The sequence below is a fragment of the Chanodichthys erythropterus genome, chromosome 3 (genome assembly GCF_024489055.1).
Source record: "Chanodichthys erythropterus isolate Z2021 chromosome 3, ASM2448905v1, whole genome shotgun sequence".
Classification (NCBI taxonomy): Eukaryota; Metazoa; Chordata; class Actinopteri; order Cypriniformes; family Xenocyprididae; genus Chanodichthys; species Chanodichthys erythropterus.
Genome location: NC_090223.1, coordinates 24,988,364 through 25,006,072, shown reverse-complemented (window position 1 = coordinate 25,006,072; position 17,709 = coordinate 24,988,364). Strand labels below are relative to the sequence as shown.

The 17,709-nt window shown below is 34.9% G+C and overlaps 3 protein-coding genes across 3 annotated transcripts; 1 reads left to right on the top strand and 2 right to left on the bottom strand.

Annotated features, from left to right (window-relative positions):
* Positions 1-102: 102 nt before the first annotated feature.
* hagh (hydroxyacylglutathione hydrolase) lies at positions 103-8,340 on the bottom strand. Its single transcript, XM_067381467.1, has 9 exons — positions 8,208-8,340; positions 6,173-6,336; positions 6,034-6,098; positions 5,826-5,943; positions 5,193-5,301; positions 4,442-4,545; positions 4,236-4,337; positions 4,066-4,145; positions 103-957 (listed from the first exon to the last, which is right to left on the bottom strand). The coding sequence occupies exons 1-9, from the start codon at positions 8,275-8,277 to the stop codon at positions 858-860; spliced, it is 912 nt and encodes a 303-aa protein (XP_067237568.1). The 5' UTR covers positions 8,278-8,340; the 3' UTR covers positions 103-857.
* Positions 8,341-9,455: 1,115 nt separating this feature from the next.
* fahd1 (fumarylacetoacetate hydrolase domain containing 1) lies at positions 9,456-10,612 on the top strand. The gene has a single exon (XM_067372446.1). It carries the CDS (start codon positions 9,806-9,808, stop codon positions 10,463-10,465), a length of 660 nt encoding a protein of 219 aa, XP_067228547.1. The 5' UTR covers positions 9,456-9,805; the 3' UTR covers positions 10,466-10,612.
* Positions 10,613-11,731: 1,119 nt separating this feature from the next.
* Positions 11,732-17,143, bottom strand: msrb1a (methionine sulfoxide reductase B1a). The gene is made up of 4 exons (XM_067372432.1): positions 16,927-17,143; positions 15,300-15,442; positions 13,037-13,151; positions 11,732-12,761 (listed from the first exon to the last, which is right to left on the bottom strand). The coding sequence occupies exons 1-4, from the start codon at positions 16,979-16,981 to the stop codon at positions 12,742-12,744; spliced, it is 333 nt and encodes a 110-aa protein (XP_067228533.1). The 5' UTR covers positions 16,982-17,143; the 3' UTR covers positions 11,732-12,741.
* Between the last annotated feature and the right edge of the window lie 566 nt (positions 17,144-17,709).

Sequence of the window (17,709 nt, the reverse complement as noted above, 5' to 3'; positions counted from 1 at the left end):
GTATTTTATAATTAGTAGTTAATATTGTTTCATACAAAGCGGGTAATAAAACTGCATCAAGAGAATGTGTAGCTGCATTTCTAGAAAAAAAAAACAGCTGCGTACATTTATATTAAGACTTTATTCAGTTTGAACACTATGATCATAATTACATTTTCTCATAGTTACTTTTGATAACTAGTGCAAGATTGATAAACAATAACTGGATGAGCTAAACCAAGACGAAAAGCTGAAACCAGTATGCAGTGTTGAATATTTTCTACATTCAAAATCATTCAATAACATCAAAATAAACGCAATTAAATCAAATGCAGTTTTCTTAGGACATTAAAACACACCAAATAAAATTTTGCTGGAACACCTCGCTTTGTTAACATTGCCATAACATCTTAAAAATAAGTCTTTTTGATTTACAAAATAAAACATTGCACATTAAGACGAAACATTTTGAAATAAAACTATAATTTAACCACACAACATTAGTTCAGACATGGCCTGGATCTTCCCCAAAATAAAACTTACGCAAGCTTACGTAAATACAATTTGGCCTACAACACAGACTTAGTACATCTGTATTTTTTTTTAATGCAAATCAACGACATGTATTCTTTCAATGATGAAAAATTCAAAATAAAATCTGATTTTGATCTATTGCTTGTAACAGTGATTTAAATACATTGTTTTACAGGTTAACAATCCTGCGTATTGCTCATCGAAGACGATACACTGCCCAAAATTGTGCTTTTGCTATAAACGAAGCGTATGTAAATACCAACAGAGTCCTGCTATTGTTAGAGAAACGATGAGCTGAGATAAGCGTAGCGGTGATGGCCATCGCAAAGACAAAGCTCAAAAGATCAGTTCTTCGGGACTCTAAAGCTGTCCTTCTCCTTACGGATACTTCTCATGGCTTCAATCGGGTCACTGGTCCCAGCATGCTCCTGTACGGACCTCTCTCTGTAGTGCAAACACGTGAGGAAATTAGTAAATTAAAATTAGTAACTTTTTTTTACAATAAGTTCTCATTTGTTAACATTAGTTAATGCTTTAACTAACAATGAGAAATATATTTTTAAAGCATTTTTTTTTTTACCTTTGTTGATATTGGCTAAGAAAATGTGAACGTTCATTTTAGTTCACAGAGCATTAACTTATGTTAGCAGATACAACTTTTGACCTTAATTTATTAGTAAATGCTAAGATTAACATTAACAAATGCTGTAGAATTTTTGATCTTTACCTCATGTTAACTAGCGTAACTTATTGTAAAGTGTTACCAAAAAGTAATAATTATTGTCTTTATTGTTTTTAAAGGTGCAGTGTGTAAATTTTAGGAGGATCTATTGACAGAAATGCAATATAATATACATAAATATGTTTTCAGTGGTGTGTAAAGACCTTACATGATGAACCATTATGTTTTTATTACCTTAGAATGAGTCATTTATATCTACATACACCGCGGGTCCCCTTACATGTTAAGTCGCCATTTTGCGCCAACATTCTACAGTAGACCTAAACGGACAAACTGCTCTACAGAACGCGTTTGATTCACTGGCTACTCTCTGCTACAAACTAAGGTTTTTAGAAAAAGTCCATATAATGGCATTGGCCGCTCGTTTGATGCTTGAAAACCAGCAATTGTGACAGTACTCCATACAACACCAGTGCATCAATCATTGTCTACTGAAGCACAAAGATAGGCATGTGTAAGAGTGTTGCTGTGTTCAGTAGTAGCTAAGTAGCTAAAACTGGTCACTAAATGTCACTAGATGACATCATACTGGCGCGTCCACTGAGCTATATCAATATAAATATAGATTAGTGGGCGACTCACGGAATCTAGATAAGGTTTGTCCAAGAAGTTGCTAAATTTGGCTCTAAGATTTTGAAAAATGTCAAAGCTATGTTTCCATTCACCTATTTTTATGTATGTTTAGGTGCCCTAGAACATCTTTTTAAAAGATGTAATATAAGTCTAAGGTGTCCCCTGAATGTGTCTGTGAAGTTTCAGCTCAAAAGACCCCATAGATTTTTTTAATTCATTTTTTTAACTGCCTATTTTGGGGCATAATTAACTATGCACCGATTCAGGCTGCGGCCCCTTTAAATGCTCATGCTCCCCGCCCACGGAGCTTGTGCTTGCCTTAAACACTGCATAAATAAACTTCACACAGCTAATATAACCCTCAAAATGGATCTTTACAAAGTGTTCGTCATGCAGCATGTCTAATCGCGCAAGTATGGTATTTATTTGGATGTTTACATTTGATTCTGAATGAGTTTGATAGTATGCTCCGTGGCTAAAGCTAACATTACACACTGTTGAAGAGATTTATAAAGAATGAAGTTGTTTATGAATTATACAAACTGCAAGTGTTTAATAATGAAAATAACGACGGCTCTTGTCTCCATGAATACAGTAAGAAACGATGGTAACTTTAACCACATTTAACAGTACATTAGCAACATGCTAACGAAACATTTAGAAAGACAATTTACAAATATCACTAAAAATATCATGATATCATGGATCATGTCAGTTATTATCGCTCCATCTGCCATTTTTCACTATTGTTCTTGCTTGCTTACCTAGTCTGATGATTCAGCTGTGCAGATTCAGACATTAATACTGGCTGCCCTTGTGTAATGCCTTGAACATGAGCTGGCATATGCAAATATTGGGGTCATACATATTAATGATGCAGACTGTTACGTAACAGTCGGTGTTATGTTGAGATTCGCCTGTTCTTCAGAGGTCTTTTAAACAAATGAGGTTTATATAAGAAGGAGGAAACAATGGAGTTTGAGACTCACTGTATGTCATTTCCATGTACTGAACTCTTGTTATTCAACTATGCTGAGGTAAATTCAATTTTCAATTCTAGGGCAAAAAAAATAAAACAAAAAAAGCTGAACGTAAATGTCAAGATGTGCATAAATTCTAAAAATGCACATAAAAATTAAGAAAAATTTTTTTAAGAAGACCTGCACAAAAAGTACGATGGAAATGCATTTACCGATTAAATCCCTCGATGCGCAACAAAGAACTCACGTGACTTCGCCTCAACAGTTGCTGTGATTGATCCGTTGATTAGTCCAGTTATCCAGTTTCATCGCACAGTAACTCAGATGTTGGTTTGATCGTTTTGAAACACCTGAGCTAAAGTGTGTCAGAATTATTTGGTTTAATTCCCTCCCAGAAGTGTCTCACATGATTGCATTCACAAACACCAGTATCCGAACACAAGATAACACGCGTTTATTGCTTTTCATTGGCATGCTCTGAGACTTGTTATTTATGATGAAGAAAAAGAAGAAAAAAAAAAAACAGCTTCTTCCCTGAATGCAGCAAATTTAAATTTTTATTACAGATATTTTGTGCAAATTTACCAGGAAGTGACGATTTTGCTCTCTTGAACACATGGGATGGAAATGCTGCTTTAATCTCAAATGTTTCATGCGATATTCCAATTTTGTTAAATTCGTAATTTTAATTGGAAACAGTGATGTGAAGCGCCCATGAGAAGTAAAGCAGAAGCACAAAGAATCACCACTTCTCACGTGAAGTTCACAACACACGCTTCACAACGTCCCTCTCGCGAACACTCGTATGACAGCAGACCGGAAGTGATGTTTTATAAGTTTATTAGTATTTCTCTTAAACAAACTTATCTTCTTGCTTCAGAAGATACAGATTACTGTCACGATCACTGGTTTTCAAGCATGGTTTACAATAAGGTTTTCAAATGAAACCTTACTGTAAAATGTTACCAAAAAATAAAAATCAATATTTATTTTAAAATAAATGCCTTTATTGTATTTTTAAGCATTTTAATATAGATTTTAAAATGTTTCATTATTCTATATTTTTTCATTAAAAAAATATAGTTTTTTATTTTTTCTTATTTTATTTGTTTCATTTTAGTCCCATAATGTTTTTTTTACCAAGTTCAAACCCATGCTAAAATCAGCAATATTCCATGTCAAGATCATGTGAAATGCACAAACAAGTAATGTGCAAGACGGTCTATCTGATGTATATTTGGGAATGATTTCACATACCTCACTCTCATGAAGGGGTTAAATGTGAACTCATCAGCCACCGTAGAAGGAATGGTTGGCTCTCCGTTATCGTATTTTTCCTAATCAATGTAAGACAAGGTTATTCAAACACTTGCACAATGACAGCATATTCAGCTTAAGTAAATGTATGTTAAAGAAGAGTTAAACACCTTAGCCCAAGCTAACTTCGTCCGGACGGCCTCGTTTTTTGGCTCAACATGACGTGCAAATTTAAGATTATTTATAGTGTACTCGTGCCCACAGTACACACGCTGAAATCAAAGGAAACTGAGTTTAGAACATGCAACTTCATATAACCCAAAATAAGAGTTTAGCACAAAGACAGAGATTTGAGTTTAGATGGGGGAATTGTTACCGTCTCTGGAGGAAGACGGCCTAAAACCTCGATCAAGGCTTTGTACATCTCATCAGCGGTACCTTCAAAAAACTTCCCACAGCCGGCCACGAACAGAGTGTCGCCTATTCATAATGTGAACATAACAAGAAAAACCGGCTTGTTAATACAGTTCTACAAAGTTTGCATATGTCAGACTGTCACAATAGTTTTTGTAGTCTCTGTTCATAAAGGTGGAACTTTTTTTAATTGAGCAAATTAAATCAGTAAGGTTGTTAAATAGCTAAAGGATTATTGCTTACTTAGTGTACACTACCGTTCAAAAGTTTAGGGTCGGTACGATTTTTGTCATTTTTAAAGAAATTAATATTTGTATCCATCATGGATACATTAATTTGATAGAAAGTGATGGTAAAGACATTTTTTTTAATGTATAAAAAGAATAAATGCTGATCTTTCTAATGCTAAACTTTCTATTCATCAAAGAACAACATTATTGAACGTCAATGTTTTCAACATTGATAATAATAAGAAATGTTTCTTGAGAATCAAATCAGCATATTAGAATGATTTCTGAAGGATCATGTGACACTGAAGACTGGAGTAAAGATGATCACATCACAGGAATAAATTACACTTTAAAATATATTAAAAGTTATTTTAAATTGTATTAATATTTCACTATATTTCTGTATTTGATTCTTTCAAAAACATTTATAAAATGTACTAAAACCCAAACTTTTGAACGGTAGTGTATGAAAATATGTCTTACCCGTAAACACAGCTGGTGGTTCAGTGCTGTTTTCTTTTGTTACAAAATAGCAGATGTGGCCGGTGGTGTGACACGGCGTAAACAAACACTTTACATTCAGAGAGCCCACCTGGAATGATCAAACAATCTCAAATGTGTCCAGCGGTATACAGCGGATGCTTCTGATTGGCTAAGCTGCATCCAAAGCCAATTTGTGCACATGTGTTTATACGCTACCATTGAAAAGTTTGGGGTTGGTAAGATTTTTTAATTGTTTTAAGTCAATTTATGCTCACTAAGGCTGCATTTATATGATCAAAAAATACAGTAAAAAAAACTGTAAAAACTGTAAAAATTATTCCAATTTAAAATAACTGTGTTCTATTTTCATATATTTTAATATAATTTATTCCTGTGATCAAAGCTGTATTTTCAGCATCATTACTCGTGTCTTCAGTGTCACATGATCCTTCAGAAATCATTCTAATATGATTTGATGATCAAGAAATATTTATTATTATTATCAATGTTGAAAAAATATATTTTTATGGTTATTCTTTGCTGAATAACCCTATTAATTTCTGTACAAAAAAAAAATCTTACTGACCCCAAACGTTTGAACAGTAGTATTTATATTATATAAACCAGACTTACTTTGAAAGTGTTGTAGTGTGTGACTTTCTGAGTTAAAGCTCCCACTCGGTCATCTCCGCCGTACACCGTCAGTCCCGGCATGAGCTTCACCAGCTTCTCATTACCTCCAGCATGATCCCTGGAAGTTATGAATTCCCATATTAGTAGTGCACACATGGGCTACATACATAACACAAAATGATTGTACTTTATCCCAGGTCTGACTTACCAGTGATGATGTGTGGTCAGGACAGTCTTGAGCTTCACGCCATGCTTTTTGACCGCATCTACAACCTGAGACAGATGACAGTTATGAAGCCATGGGACGCACAATGCGATGTGTAATATGCGCAGTGAAATATTCTTACTTTCTGGGGCTCTACTGGATCCACTATGGCTGCTTCCTTCGTGTCTTCATCGATGAGGAGGTACATGTAGTTGTCCGTGAGAGCAGGAAGCAGTTCGACCTTCATGTCTGACTGTTCCACCAGAGATGACTTCCTAAGAGCGGAGTGAAACCAGGCTGTAGGAACTTCAAAACAGAGATTCGGGATCAGGAAATGTTCTAGCTTGAATAACATCTTTTCGTAATTTCAAAACATGATGAAAAATGTACTAAGGTTAACATAGCTGCCAATAAAATACTAGTCGCTGCAATTTTAGTTACTGTACAATACATTTTACATATTTTCTAGCTGATAAAAGCTGGTTATTTGTGGTCATAAGCTGGTAGTTGACATTGTCTAAACTCTTGAGGAACTGGTTAGACTCATTTTGTAATTGTGCTTCACTGGTGTGACTACTATGGACCTGATTTTCCCAATGTTTAAATTAATCAATTAATCAATATGGCAAAAAAAAAAAAGCTTCTCAGTTTAAAGGAGATCCTACATTCATATGTGACCCTGGACCACAAAACCAGTCATCAGGGGTATATTTGTAGCAATATCCAACAATACATTGTATCATGGGTGTCAAAATTATCGATTTTTCTAGGATATTAAGGATAATAAAATACATTTTTGATATATTTATGGTAGGATATTTAGTAAATTTCCTACCATAAATATATCAAAAATGTATTTTTGTGAGTGGATGTGCATTGCTAAGGACTTCATTTGGACAACTTTAAAGGTGATTTTCTCAATATTTTCACCTTCAGATTCCAAATTTTCAAATAGTTTTATCTCGACCAAATATCCTATCCTAACAAACCATACATCAATGGAAAGATTATTTATTCAGCTTTCAGATGATGTATTAATCTCAAATAAAAAAAAAATAAAAAAAGACCCTTATGACTGGTTTTGTGGTCCAGGGTCACAAATATTATGATTATACCGTTATTAAGATAACAATTACTATTAGTAACTGTAGTATTTCGGTGGAAATTACAATTAGTAGTAATATTGTGAAACATTATTACAATTTTAAATTATATTTAAACATATTTTAAAGAATATATCACCAAAGCTGCATTTATATGATCAAAAATACAGTAAAAACAGTAATATTGTTAAATATTACTGCAATTTATAATAACTGTTTTCTATTTTAATAATTGTCATTTATTCCTGTGATCAAAGCTCCTTCAGAAATCATTTTAATATGATGATTTGATGCCCAAGAAACATTTATTATTTTTATTATCAAATTTGAAAACGGTTTACGATTTTTTGTGAAAACCGTGATACATTTTTTTCAAGATTTTTTTTTTTTTTGATGTATACAAAAGGTCAAAAGAACAGCATTTATCTGAAATAGAAATATTTTCTAAAATTATAAATGTCTTTACTGTCATTTTTAATCAATTTAATGAGTCCAAGCTGAATGAAACTTAATTTCTTTAAAAAAAAAATGTATTTGAGATCTTAGCATTATAATCAAATCAACACTTGGTGTTCATCTATAATGTATTATCTATAATTTATGGAAAATGCATATCTATTATGCTCAAATTGGGCAATGTTTTGATGTTGGTCTAGTCAATCCCTCCATATTGCATTTAATGCAATACTGTAAAAAATAAATAAACAAAATACTGTATGGCAAATACACATCTGTTAAATGGTTTTACAACTTTTAAATGAACTGAAAGCACGAAGTGTTTACAATCACGTCACTCCAAACGCACGACATATACAGTGTTGCATATACATATAATATGATGACTTTAATCATGTTTGCATTATGTTTACACACCACACGTCATGCTCACACATTCATACGTCAACAGCTAAGATGATGTAACTCTACTCTGTCTGAATAGGGAATAGTTCGTTTACTAGATCAAAACACTGACTGCAAATACAGCAAAGGTCCTGTGACAGCACTGACACACGGATGCGTCGCTAAACAAGACATTGCGATCATGCGCGAGTCAAGATCCTCGGGTAAACATACCGAATTTGTGCGAGACCGCTCCGAGAACACCGAGAGTGCAGGCACTCGCCGCCAGCGTCCTGAACCACATATCAGGACTTCAGCTGTCTGCTGTTACAGTCAGCACAGGGAGGAAGTAGAAAGTCTGGTTTAAAGTGCAAATCAGCCCACTTTTTAACTTTGACCCCTCGTCTAACCAATCCAGTACGAGGGAGTGTCGCGCGCTCCGCAACTCTGCTGTATTACGAATCCTACTATAGTGAAGGCGTGGCTAATTATTCACAACTCACGTCAAATGACCTAATCAATATTCATGAACGAGCCTTTTTAAAACATATGAAAGACTTTACTATAAAATACTTCATAATTACTATCCATGTAACTTTTTTCTTTCTAAATTTAAGTTGGACATTTCTTCACAATGCACATTCTGTAATTCTAATCTTGAAACAATACCACATTTATTATCTGAACGTGATTATGCAAATGATTTTTGGAAAGAAGTAGCCTGGCTTATTTTCTGTGCTTATAGCAAACTTTTTATTTTTGAAATAATTAATGTTCTGTTTTTGATGTGGGAAACAGGGTCAAAGGAGATGGACAATGTGTTAAAATTGCTAACTATCTGTGGCCTATTTCATCTTCATAAATGTAAAGTTACTGACTGTAAGCCCAACATTACGCTTTTTTGTATTGATCTAAAACTATTTTATGACTTTCTTTGTTCATCGCTCAACAAGAAAGCTGCTAAAACTGCACTACTGCTAAAAAAATTATGGTTTCATTATAATACCTCCTGTGTATTTCCTGAAAATGAAAGTTTTATATATATATATATATATATATATATATATATATATATATATATATATATATATATATATATATACAGTCTTAGATATTTAAATAATTTTTTGCTTGCTTGTTTATACATCTTTTTTTGTATTTTGTTTCAAAATCTATTTAATCTATCCCCTGTATGTTGTTTAATAATAATAAAAAACATAAAAAACATAAATATATATTGAAGAGTCATAAAAGTACAATACATTAAGAACGTCTATACAATAAGAAAACAACAAGAAAAATATAGAAAAGAAAATTAAAATATTTTATTTACAAATATTATGAGGGAAGAAACACCATATTTAAAATAAATAAATAAATAAATAAATAAAAGAGCCGTTTTGTGGATTGCCTTGCAAGCAATAAAAAATTAGCTAGAGACTTAGGAGATAAATCGAGATAAACCTTAGAATCGAGCGTTGTCATTGGATAGCCATAAGCAAAACCTCTTTAATATTCAATCACGCAGCTTTCGCCATTGGACAGATTTCAAGAACGCTTGTGAGACCTAATTAATATTCATAAGGTCAACCTTCGTCGTAGTAGGATTTTAGATCTCGCTTTCGGGCCTCGTGATTGTGATGAACTTCTTTTAAGCCAAATAATGTTTCCTTGACTTAATTCTAGACAATTACATAGGATTGTTCTTTGTTTTATTTGCTTTAGATTTTTATTTTCGTACTGTAAGTTACGGTGTCTCACCGCCCTCCGTTATCGAGCGACCAAAGGTCACTTTATTTCCGGCTGCAGGACTCGCTGGTGTTGGACTCCAAATGAGCGCAAGGAATATTGCTCGCTTTTGGGAATGGGGAAGGAAAATAATATGCGTCGGGAGAAACTATGCAGATCACGCAAAAGAACTCAAAAACGCAATTCCCAGCGAACCTGTGCTTTTCCTGAAGCCCCCGTCTGCTTACATTAGGGAAGGGTCTCCTATTCTGGTCCCCTTCTACACCAGCAATCTTCACCATGAAGTTGAGCTCGGGGTGGTCATTGGTAAAGGAGGAACTGCTATCCCTCAGTCTTCAGCCATGGACCATGTGGCTGGATACGTGTTATGCCTGGACATGACAGCTCGGGACATTCAGGACGAGTGCAAGTCCAAAGGTCTTCCATGGACCCTGGCCAAAGCTTTCAACACCTCATGTCCCATTAGTGACTTCATTCCCAAGGAGAAGATCCCAGACCCTGGGAGCATCAATCTGTGGTTGAAGGTGAACAATATCCTGAAACAGAATGGAAGCACATCCCAGATGATCTTTTCAATCCCATATCTCATAAACTACATCAGTGAGATCATCTCTTTGGAAGAAGGAGATCTCATTCTCACTGGGACCCCTAAAGGAGTGTCAAGCGTCCAGGAACATGACGAACTTCAAGCTGGGATTGATGGCATTGTGACTATGACATTTACAGTTGATAGAAAAACATGATTTGAAAAAGAATGAACATTCTTGAGTCTCAAATTGCTGAAAAGCACAACCATTTTGATTGTTTTAAATGCAAATGCAATGTCTGACAATGACAAAATCACTGAATGGGAAACATTGTATAATGTTTTTCTTTTCTAAATAAAAAAATGGCACTTAGAGGCTTTTGCATTTGAAGTCTTTACACACACACACTATATATATATATATATATATATATATATATATATATATATATATATATATATATATATATATATAGCTGACTGCTTATTCTTCAATTATAGCGGACACATTTTGGAGGCGTGTTTTGGGTCATTATCCTGTTGTAGGATGAAATTGGCCCCAATCAAGTGCTGTTCACAGGGTATGGCATGGCGCTGTGATAATTTCCTTCCTCAAGGTCCCTTCCACTCTGTACAAATCTCCTATTTACCACCTCCAAAGCACCCCAGACCATCACGCTCCCTCCACCATGCTTGACTGAAGGTATTAAGGTATTGTTCTAGCATCTTTCAATTTGTTCTGCATCTCACAAATGTTGTTCTGTTTGATCCGAAGACCTCAAACTTGGACTCATCTATCCACTTCCAGCCTTCGAGTGTCCAATGTCTGTGCTCTTTTGCCCATCTCAGACTTTTGTTTTTGGCCAGTCTGAGATACGGCTTTTCTTGGCAATTCTGCCATGAAGTCCAGCATCCTGAAGTCACCTCTTCACTGCTGATGCTGACACTGGTGTTTGACGGGTACTATTTATTGCAGCTGCCAGTTGAGGACCTGTGAGGCGTTTTTGTCTTAAACTACACACTCTCAGATATTTGTCTTCTTGCACAGTTGTGCATCAGGCCTACCACTCCTTTTTCTGACCTTGTTAGAGCCAGATTGTGCTTTTCTCTGAGGGGAGTAGTTAACAGCATAATAAGAGATTACGCATCAAGTAGCCTTCCTTTCTAAGGACAACAATAGACTGATGGGTCTCTAATGAAAGTTCTTTCTTTCTGGCCATTTTGAGCCTGTAAACTAACAACTGCTGATGTTCAGATACTAAACTAACATCTTATTCATTTGAATTGTTTGCGAAATGGATAAAATTGTTTGTGAATTGCATGAAAATGTGTTTATCTTTGCAAAACAAAGAAATTTGCAAGTGATCCCAAACTTTTGAGCAGTAGTATATAATATATATATATATATATATATATATATATATAAAATAATGTGATCCTTACTGTTAAGGCAGACTTTTACAGAGACTGTAAATGTGTCTTTATAGGTTCAAAGTGTCAAGCTCCATAATCATTCCCACAAACAATTTATTTACTAATCCCATTTTTTTCTGAGAAGAGGTTTAAGCGGGATTTTAAACTTTGAGCATCTCCTGGGCTTTTCATCAATATGCAACAACACAAAAATGCAGAAGTTTAACAATCAATCATAGTTTAAAGATTGAAATCTCTGTAGTGAGCACACAAACAGTGATACAGCAGAAATAGTTTCCACAATGGATCTTTTGGCATTGTTCTAAACACATAAATACATAAATTATTTCAAAAGTGCTAAAGCAGGGGTGTCCAATCCTGCTCCTGGAGGGACACTGTCCTGCAGTTGAGCTTCAACCCTACTCAAACACACCTGAACCAGCTTATCATGGTCTTACTAGGCATAGGCTACAAGAAACATACAGGTGTGTTAAGGCAAGTTGGAGCCAAACTCAGGACAGTGGCCTACCAGGAGCAGGACTGGACACCCCTATGCTAAACAACATCTAAAAGATGATCTCCACATGACCAAGTGAGGCTGCAGAAATGATTAAATCAGCATTTAGGATCCTTGTTATCAAGTAACCAAAAGACTAACACTTTAAAATGTAACTAGTGATCTATAACAGGCAAACTAAGATCAAATGTGCACTAACGTTCAAAAGTTTGGGGTCAGTATATGATTTTTTTTTTTAAGTATTATTATTTTGAAAACATTTATTGCAGAAGAGACTTTATTAAAAATTAAAATAAAAAAAAAACCCCAAACCTTTGAATGGTAGTGTATATTGTGCATATTATAACAGACTTGATCTTGCATAGTTATGCGTATGGATTGGTAGTAGCAGTTATTCGGAGTAAGCTTCTTCATGTTTCCCATGAGGCTGTTTTACACATCATCACTCTGAACGTTCCTCTGTGGGCTTTTCATCAGAGCGTTTCATTCACCATCCACACGGTAAACACATCCAAGCTTCTCCATATGCTCCTACTGAAACATCCTTATCCAACCATCTGGCTCTACTGCTGTTCATTCTTCACTGTGGAAGAAAGAGAGTGGGCTGTGAGACATTTCAGATGTAGAAGCAGTTATCAATTGCTTACTTGAAGAAATACAGGATGCTATTACTATGTATTTAGATCATTTTAACAGCCATTCATTTACAAATTCAGATTCTGAATAGTTTTCTATCACAGTGGTGCATTAGATATTTTATTTTAGAATTATTGTGGGGCTTTATTTAATGATAGATATACTATACATCCAAATATCATAATATGGCCTACTGGTATTGCTTGTTGTAAAAGCATATACCTTTTGGAATGAACTTCAGAGAGCTGCTGAATATTCAGAAGCGTGAGAGGCCGTGCTTGGGTCCGTCATTCACAAACTCATGGCCAAGACCATTTCCACATTTACCACATTTAACCTGTAAAAGATGTTACAAAATTCATTGTTCACATTGCCCAGATTAGAGATTAAAGGTTTAGTTCACCCAAAAATGAAAAGTTTCAAGTACGGCTGAGCTTCTGTTTACCATATATGAGTGCTCTATGTGAATAAAAGCCTAAATTAAATCTGTTCACCATTATGTCTTTTCAGAAATTTTTGAAACGTCAGTTTTTGGTTCAGTGGATGGGCAGAAATCTCTCAGATTTCATTCAAATATCTTCTTTTGTGTTCCGAGGATGAACAAAAGTCTTATGGGTTTGGAACGACATGAGGGCAAGTATGATGACGATTTTCATTTTTGGGTGAACTAACCCTTTAATAACTTTATGCGCCCTTCAAATGCTATAGGAAATTTTCTATTTCCCACTTCTGAAGATTACGAGCTTGTCACATTCAAGTGCTTTTGTTGTCGGAAAGAAAAGGAATCATTGAGGAATCCAGGTTTATTCTTGCCTATTTATTGGGAAAATCGGTAACACTTTACAATAAGGTTCATTAGATAACATTAGTTAACAACATTAGTGAACATGAACTAATAATGAACATGAACTTCTACAGCATTTATTAATCTTTGTTAATGTTAATTTCAACATTTACTAATACATTATTAAAATCTTGTTAACATTAGTTAATGCACTGTGAACATGAACAAACAGTGAACAGCTGTATTTTCATTAACTAACGTTAACAAAGATGAGTAAATACAGTAACAAATGTATTGCTCATGATTAGTTCATGTTAGTTATTACATTAACTAAAGTTGAAGTAATAAACCTTACTGTAAAGTGTTACAAGAAAATCTTATTAAAGCCAAAATGACATATGGTGTCCCTTTCATTGACAACCATATAAACATTCACAGCGTTATCTATAGTCATCTTGTTGACGATTCTGGAATGTTGGTCAAATACAGGCTATTTGCACTGTATATAAAACATACAATACGTTTCAAAAGGTTATTCATATATGTAAATATGCACTACTTTAATGATGGCAATGTAGCTAAACTAATAAAGAAGAATAGCAGTCACAGCAGCAATCGTTCTCCCCTCTGCCATGTTTAAAGTTTATGGCACGCCCAACTCTGGAACATGGGTATATGAGCTTCCCAGTGGTAAATCTGACTTGAGAGGGCATTCATGTCCGGTTTTTAGGAAACTTGTATTTACGACAATTCCGATAGCATGTGAAAGCAGCATGAAAGGATTAGTTCACTTCAGAATTAAAATTTCCTGAGAATTTACTCACCCCCCTGTCATGCAACATGTTCATGTCTTTCTTTCTTCAGTTGAAAGGAAATTAAGGTTTTTGAGGAAAACATTCCAGGATTATTCTCCTTATAGTGGACTTCACTGGGGACCTACGGGATGAAGGTCAAAATTACAGTTTCAGTGCAGCTTCAAAAGGCTTTAAACGATACCAGACGAGGGATAAGGGTCTTATCTAGCGAAACAATTGGTCATTTCCTTAAAAAAAAAAGAAAAATGTACATACTTTTTACCTACAAATGCTCGTCTTGCACTAGTGTCCACTTCATTACGTAATCATGCTGGAAAGGTCACGCGTGACATAGGCAGAAGTACCAATCTAATGTGTTTACAAAGTGAACGTGCAAAGACAAAGTCAAACGCCCTTTACAAAAAAAGGTAAAACAACGATGTCAGACCATTTTGAAGTTGGAGGAGAAAATGAGATATTTCGGTATTTCCCCCTACGTGACCTTTCCAACGTGATTATGTAATGTGTAAGGACAAAGACACTAGTGCAAGATGATTTTTGGTTAAAAAGCATATAATATTTCTTAATTTTTTTAGAAAATGACTGATGGTTTCGCTAGATAAGACACTTATTCCTCAGCTGGGATCGTGTAGAGCCCTTTGAAGCTGCACTGAACTGTAATTTAGTCCTTCAAACCGTTGGTAGATGCTGAATTTCACTATAAGGAGAAAAATCATGAAATGTTTTCCTCAAAAACCTTAATTTCTTTTCGACTGAAGAAAGAAAGACATGTGAGTAAATTATCAGGAAAATTTAATTCTGAAGTGAACTAATCCCTTAAATGCTCAGTGAAATAGAGTGATGTAGTGCAGTTCATCTACAGACTGCAAACCACTTTATCTTTCACCTTGTAAGCTCCCCATCTCTCCTCATGTTTAGACACACTGTTTTCATGGATGGTTTCTGTGAAGGCTGGCCAGGGTGATGAATGCTCGTATTTGGATCTGCTGGAGAACAGCTCATGTCCACATTCAGCACAAACATACATGCCTGCAGGAGAAACACACACTCAAGCGGTTTGAAACAGTCTCAGATGATCTTATTTTATACAGTTACAAACTTGACAAAAGTCAGTAATACTACTATTCAAAAACATTGTCTTGTAGCAAAAAATATTGTTGATCATCTCCTAACAAGGACACATATTAAAGGAACACTCCACTTTTTTGAAAATAGGCTCATTTTCCAGCTCCCCTAGAGTTAAATAGTTGAGTTTTACCGTTTTCGAATCCATTCAGCTGATGCACCTGCTGCAGCCATGGAACGGCAGCAAAGTTCCTTGATTATTACGCCTGAATGAGAGTATAGTTCCTAGCCATATCGGCCTAGAAAATCACAACTTTTCATTTTCCGTCGGTCTTAGTACACGATGTAACTACAGAAGTGTCAAGTTTTAAATAGGAAAAATATCAAAACTCTTTGGTCATTTTTGAGCGAGATGCTAACGGTCTAATCCGATTCAATGAACTATGCTAAGCTATGCTAAAAGTGGTACCGCCAGACACGAAGAGCGGCTGAATGGATTCGAAAATGGTAAAACTCAACTGTTTAACTCTAGGAGAGTTGGAAAATGAGCCTATTTTCAAAAAAAGTGGAGTGTTCCTTTAAGGTCTGGGTAGATTAGATGGTAAGAAAACAATCAGTTCTCGTAATCAATGTGTTCGATGTGGGAGAAAAGGGGAATGGGGATGAATAAAGATCTGAGCAACTTTGACAAAGGCCAGATTGTTATGGCAAGGCAACTGTGTCAGAGCATCTCCGAAATGGCAATGACACACTGATTCATCTGTGCTCCGAAGCTCATGAAGCAGTGTTTTGAAATCGGCCATCACTACAAGTCGTTATTTTGTTTTTTTTGGTGCACCAAAAATATTCTCGTCACTTTATAATATTAATATTGAACCACTGTACTCACATGAACTGATTTAAATATGTTTTTAGTACATTAATGGATCTTGAGAGAGGAAATGTCATTGCTCCCTATGGAGGCATAGGGAGCAATGACAGAAATATGACAAAATAATTTGTTTTTCGAAGATTAACGAAGGTCTTACGGGTGTGGAACGACATGAGGGTGAATAATTTATGACAGGATTTTCATTTTTGGGTGAACTTACACTTTAATACATTAGCTAATGTTGAAAAATGATACTTTATTGTAAAGTGTTACCTATTAAACTGATCACTGAAACTTAAGGATGAAGAAATGCAACTCGCATTAACATAAATCAACCTTTACTGCCACATTTTTATTGACGCTTTGGCAATATTACAGTCAAATAATAATATAATCATGTCTGAAGCAAAGGCTGAAAAGCATTTGTCTTCTCGAAGCAACAAGAACCATGTGTGATAACTTAAAAACAAGACATTCCCATAGTTGTATTAATCAAGTTAAATACACACACGATCTTACATAAGTTGCCTTGTTTACATATGTTATACAGCAGCTACATCGGGGTCAATTAACTTACCAGTCTCAAAATGATCTTTATAAACCTCCCCTCCGGAGAACGAACAGAAAGACATGACTGCACGACAGGACTGTGGTGAAGTTTAAACGACGGACAGAGAAACTTTCTGTATCAAAGAGTGGAAGAAGCGTGTCTGTACCACGTGATCACACAAGTGTGTCACAGCAGAGATCCGCAGTGTTAAAAAGGCGCAATATCACAAATTAGCTCAGATGTTATAGCAAAATAATAGTTTCTCAACCATAAGAACAACTACACAATAGATATCAGCTAAAGTACTGAGTGCTAGACGTCATTTACGTAACAAAACCAGACAAACATGTCTAGCCTATTCTGTGTAACATGATTACATAAATTACGTTACTTACAACTTATTAAACCTATTTTCGGTGGTTTTGTAAATGTAGACGATAATTGTTGAGGTTTTTAATGAGTGCCAGACTTAAAGGGATAGTTCACCTAAAAATGAAAATTCTGTCATCATTTACTCAGCAGGTGAAAAAATACTATAGTAATTTACAGTAAATACTACAGTGTTCTTGAACCATACTCAGGGATGGATAGTATTTATGATACATGTATTTCAAATACGTATTTCAAAAACAAAATAGTATTTTGTAATTTGTATTTGATAGGGTTGATGAAAATGGCTTTGTATTTTGTATCAAAATACTTTAGAGTTTTGTATTTTTGTAGTTTTAAAATACTGTAAAATACTTTGTAGGAAGTCTGCATGATCACATCATAAAAATGCGGCTTCTGATTGGTGCCTACTCAGTAGTT

Excerpts from the sequence above, each read along its gene's own strand:
- fahd1 (XM_067372446.1), top strand. The coding sequence starts at position 9,806 with ATGAGCGCAAGGAATATTGCTCGCTTTTGGGAATGGGGAAGGAAAATA.
- hagh (XM_067381467.1), bottom strand. The coding sequence starts at position 8,277 with ATGTGGTTCAGGACGCTGGCGGCGAGTGCCTGCACTCTCGGTGTTCTC. Across the intron at positions 5,302-5,825 it reads CACACTACAACACTTTCAAA|GTGGGCTCTCTGAATGTAAA; the intron begins GTAAGTCTGGTT and ends TGATCATTCCAG. Across the intron at positions 4,146-4,235 it reads CGAAGTTAGCTTGGGCTAAG|GAAAAATACGATAACGGAGA; the intron begins GTGTTTAACTCT and ends TACATTGATTAG.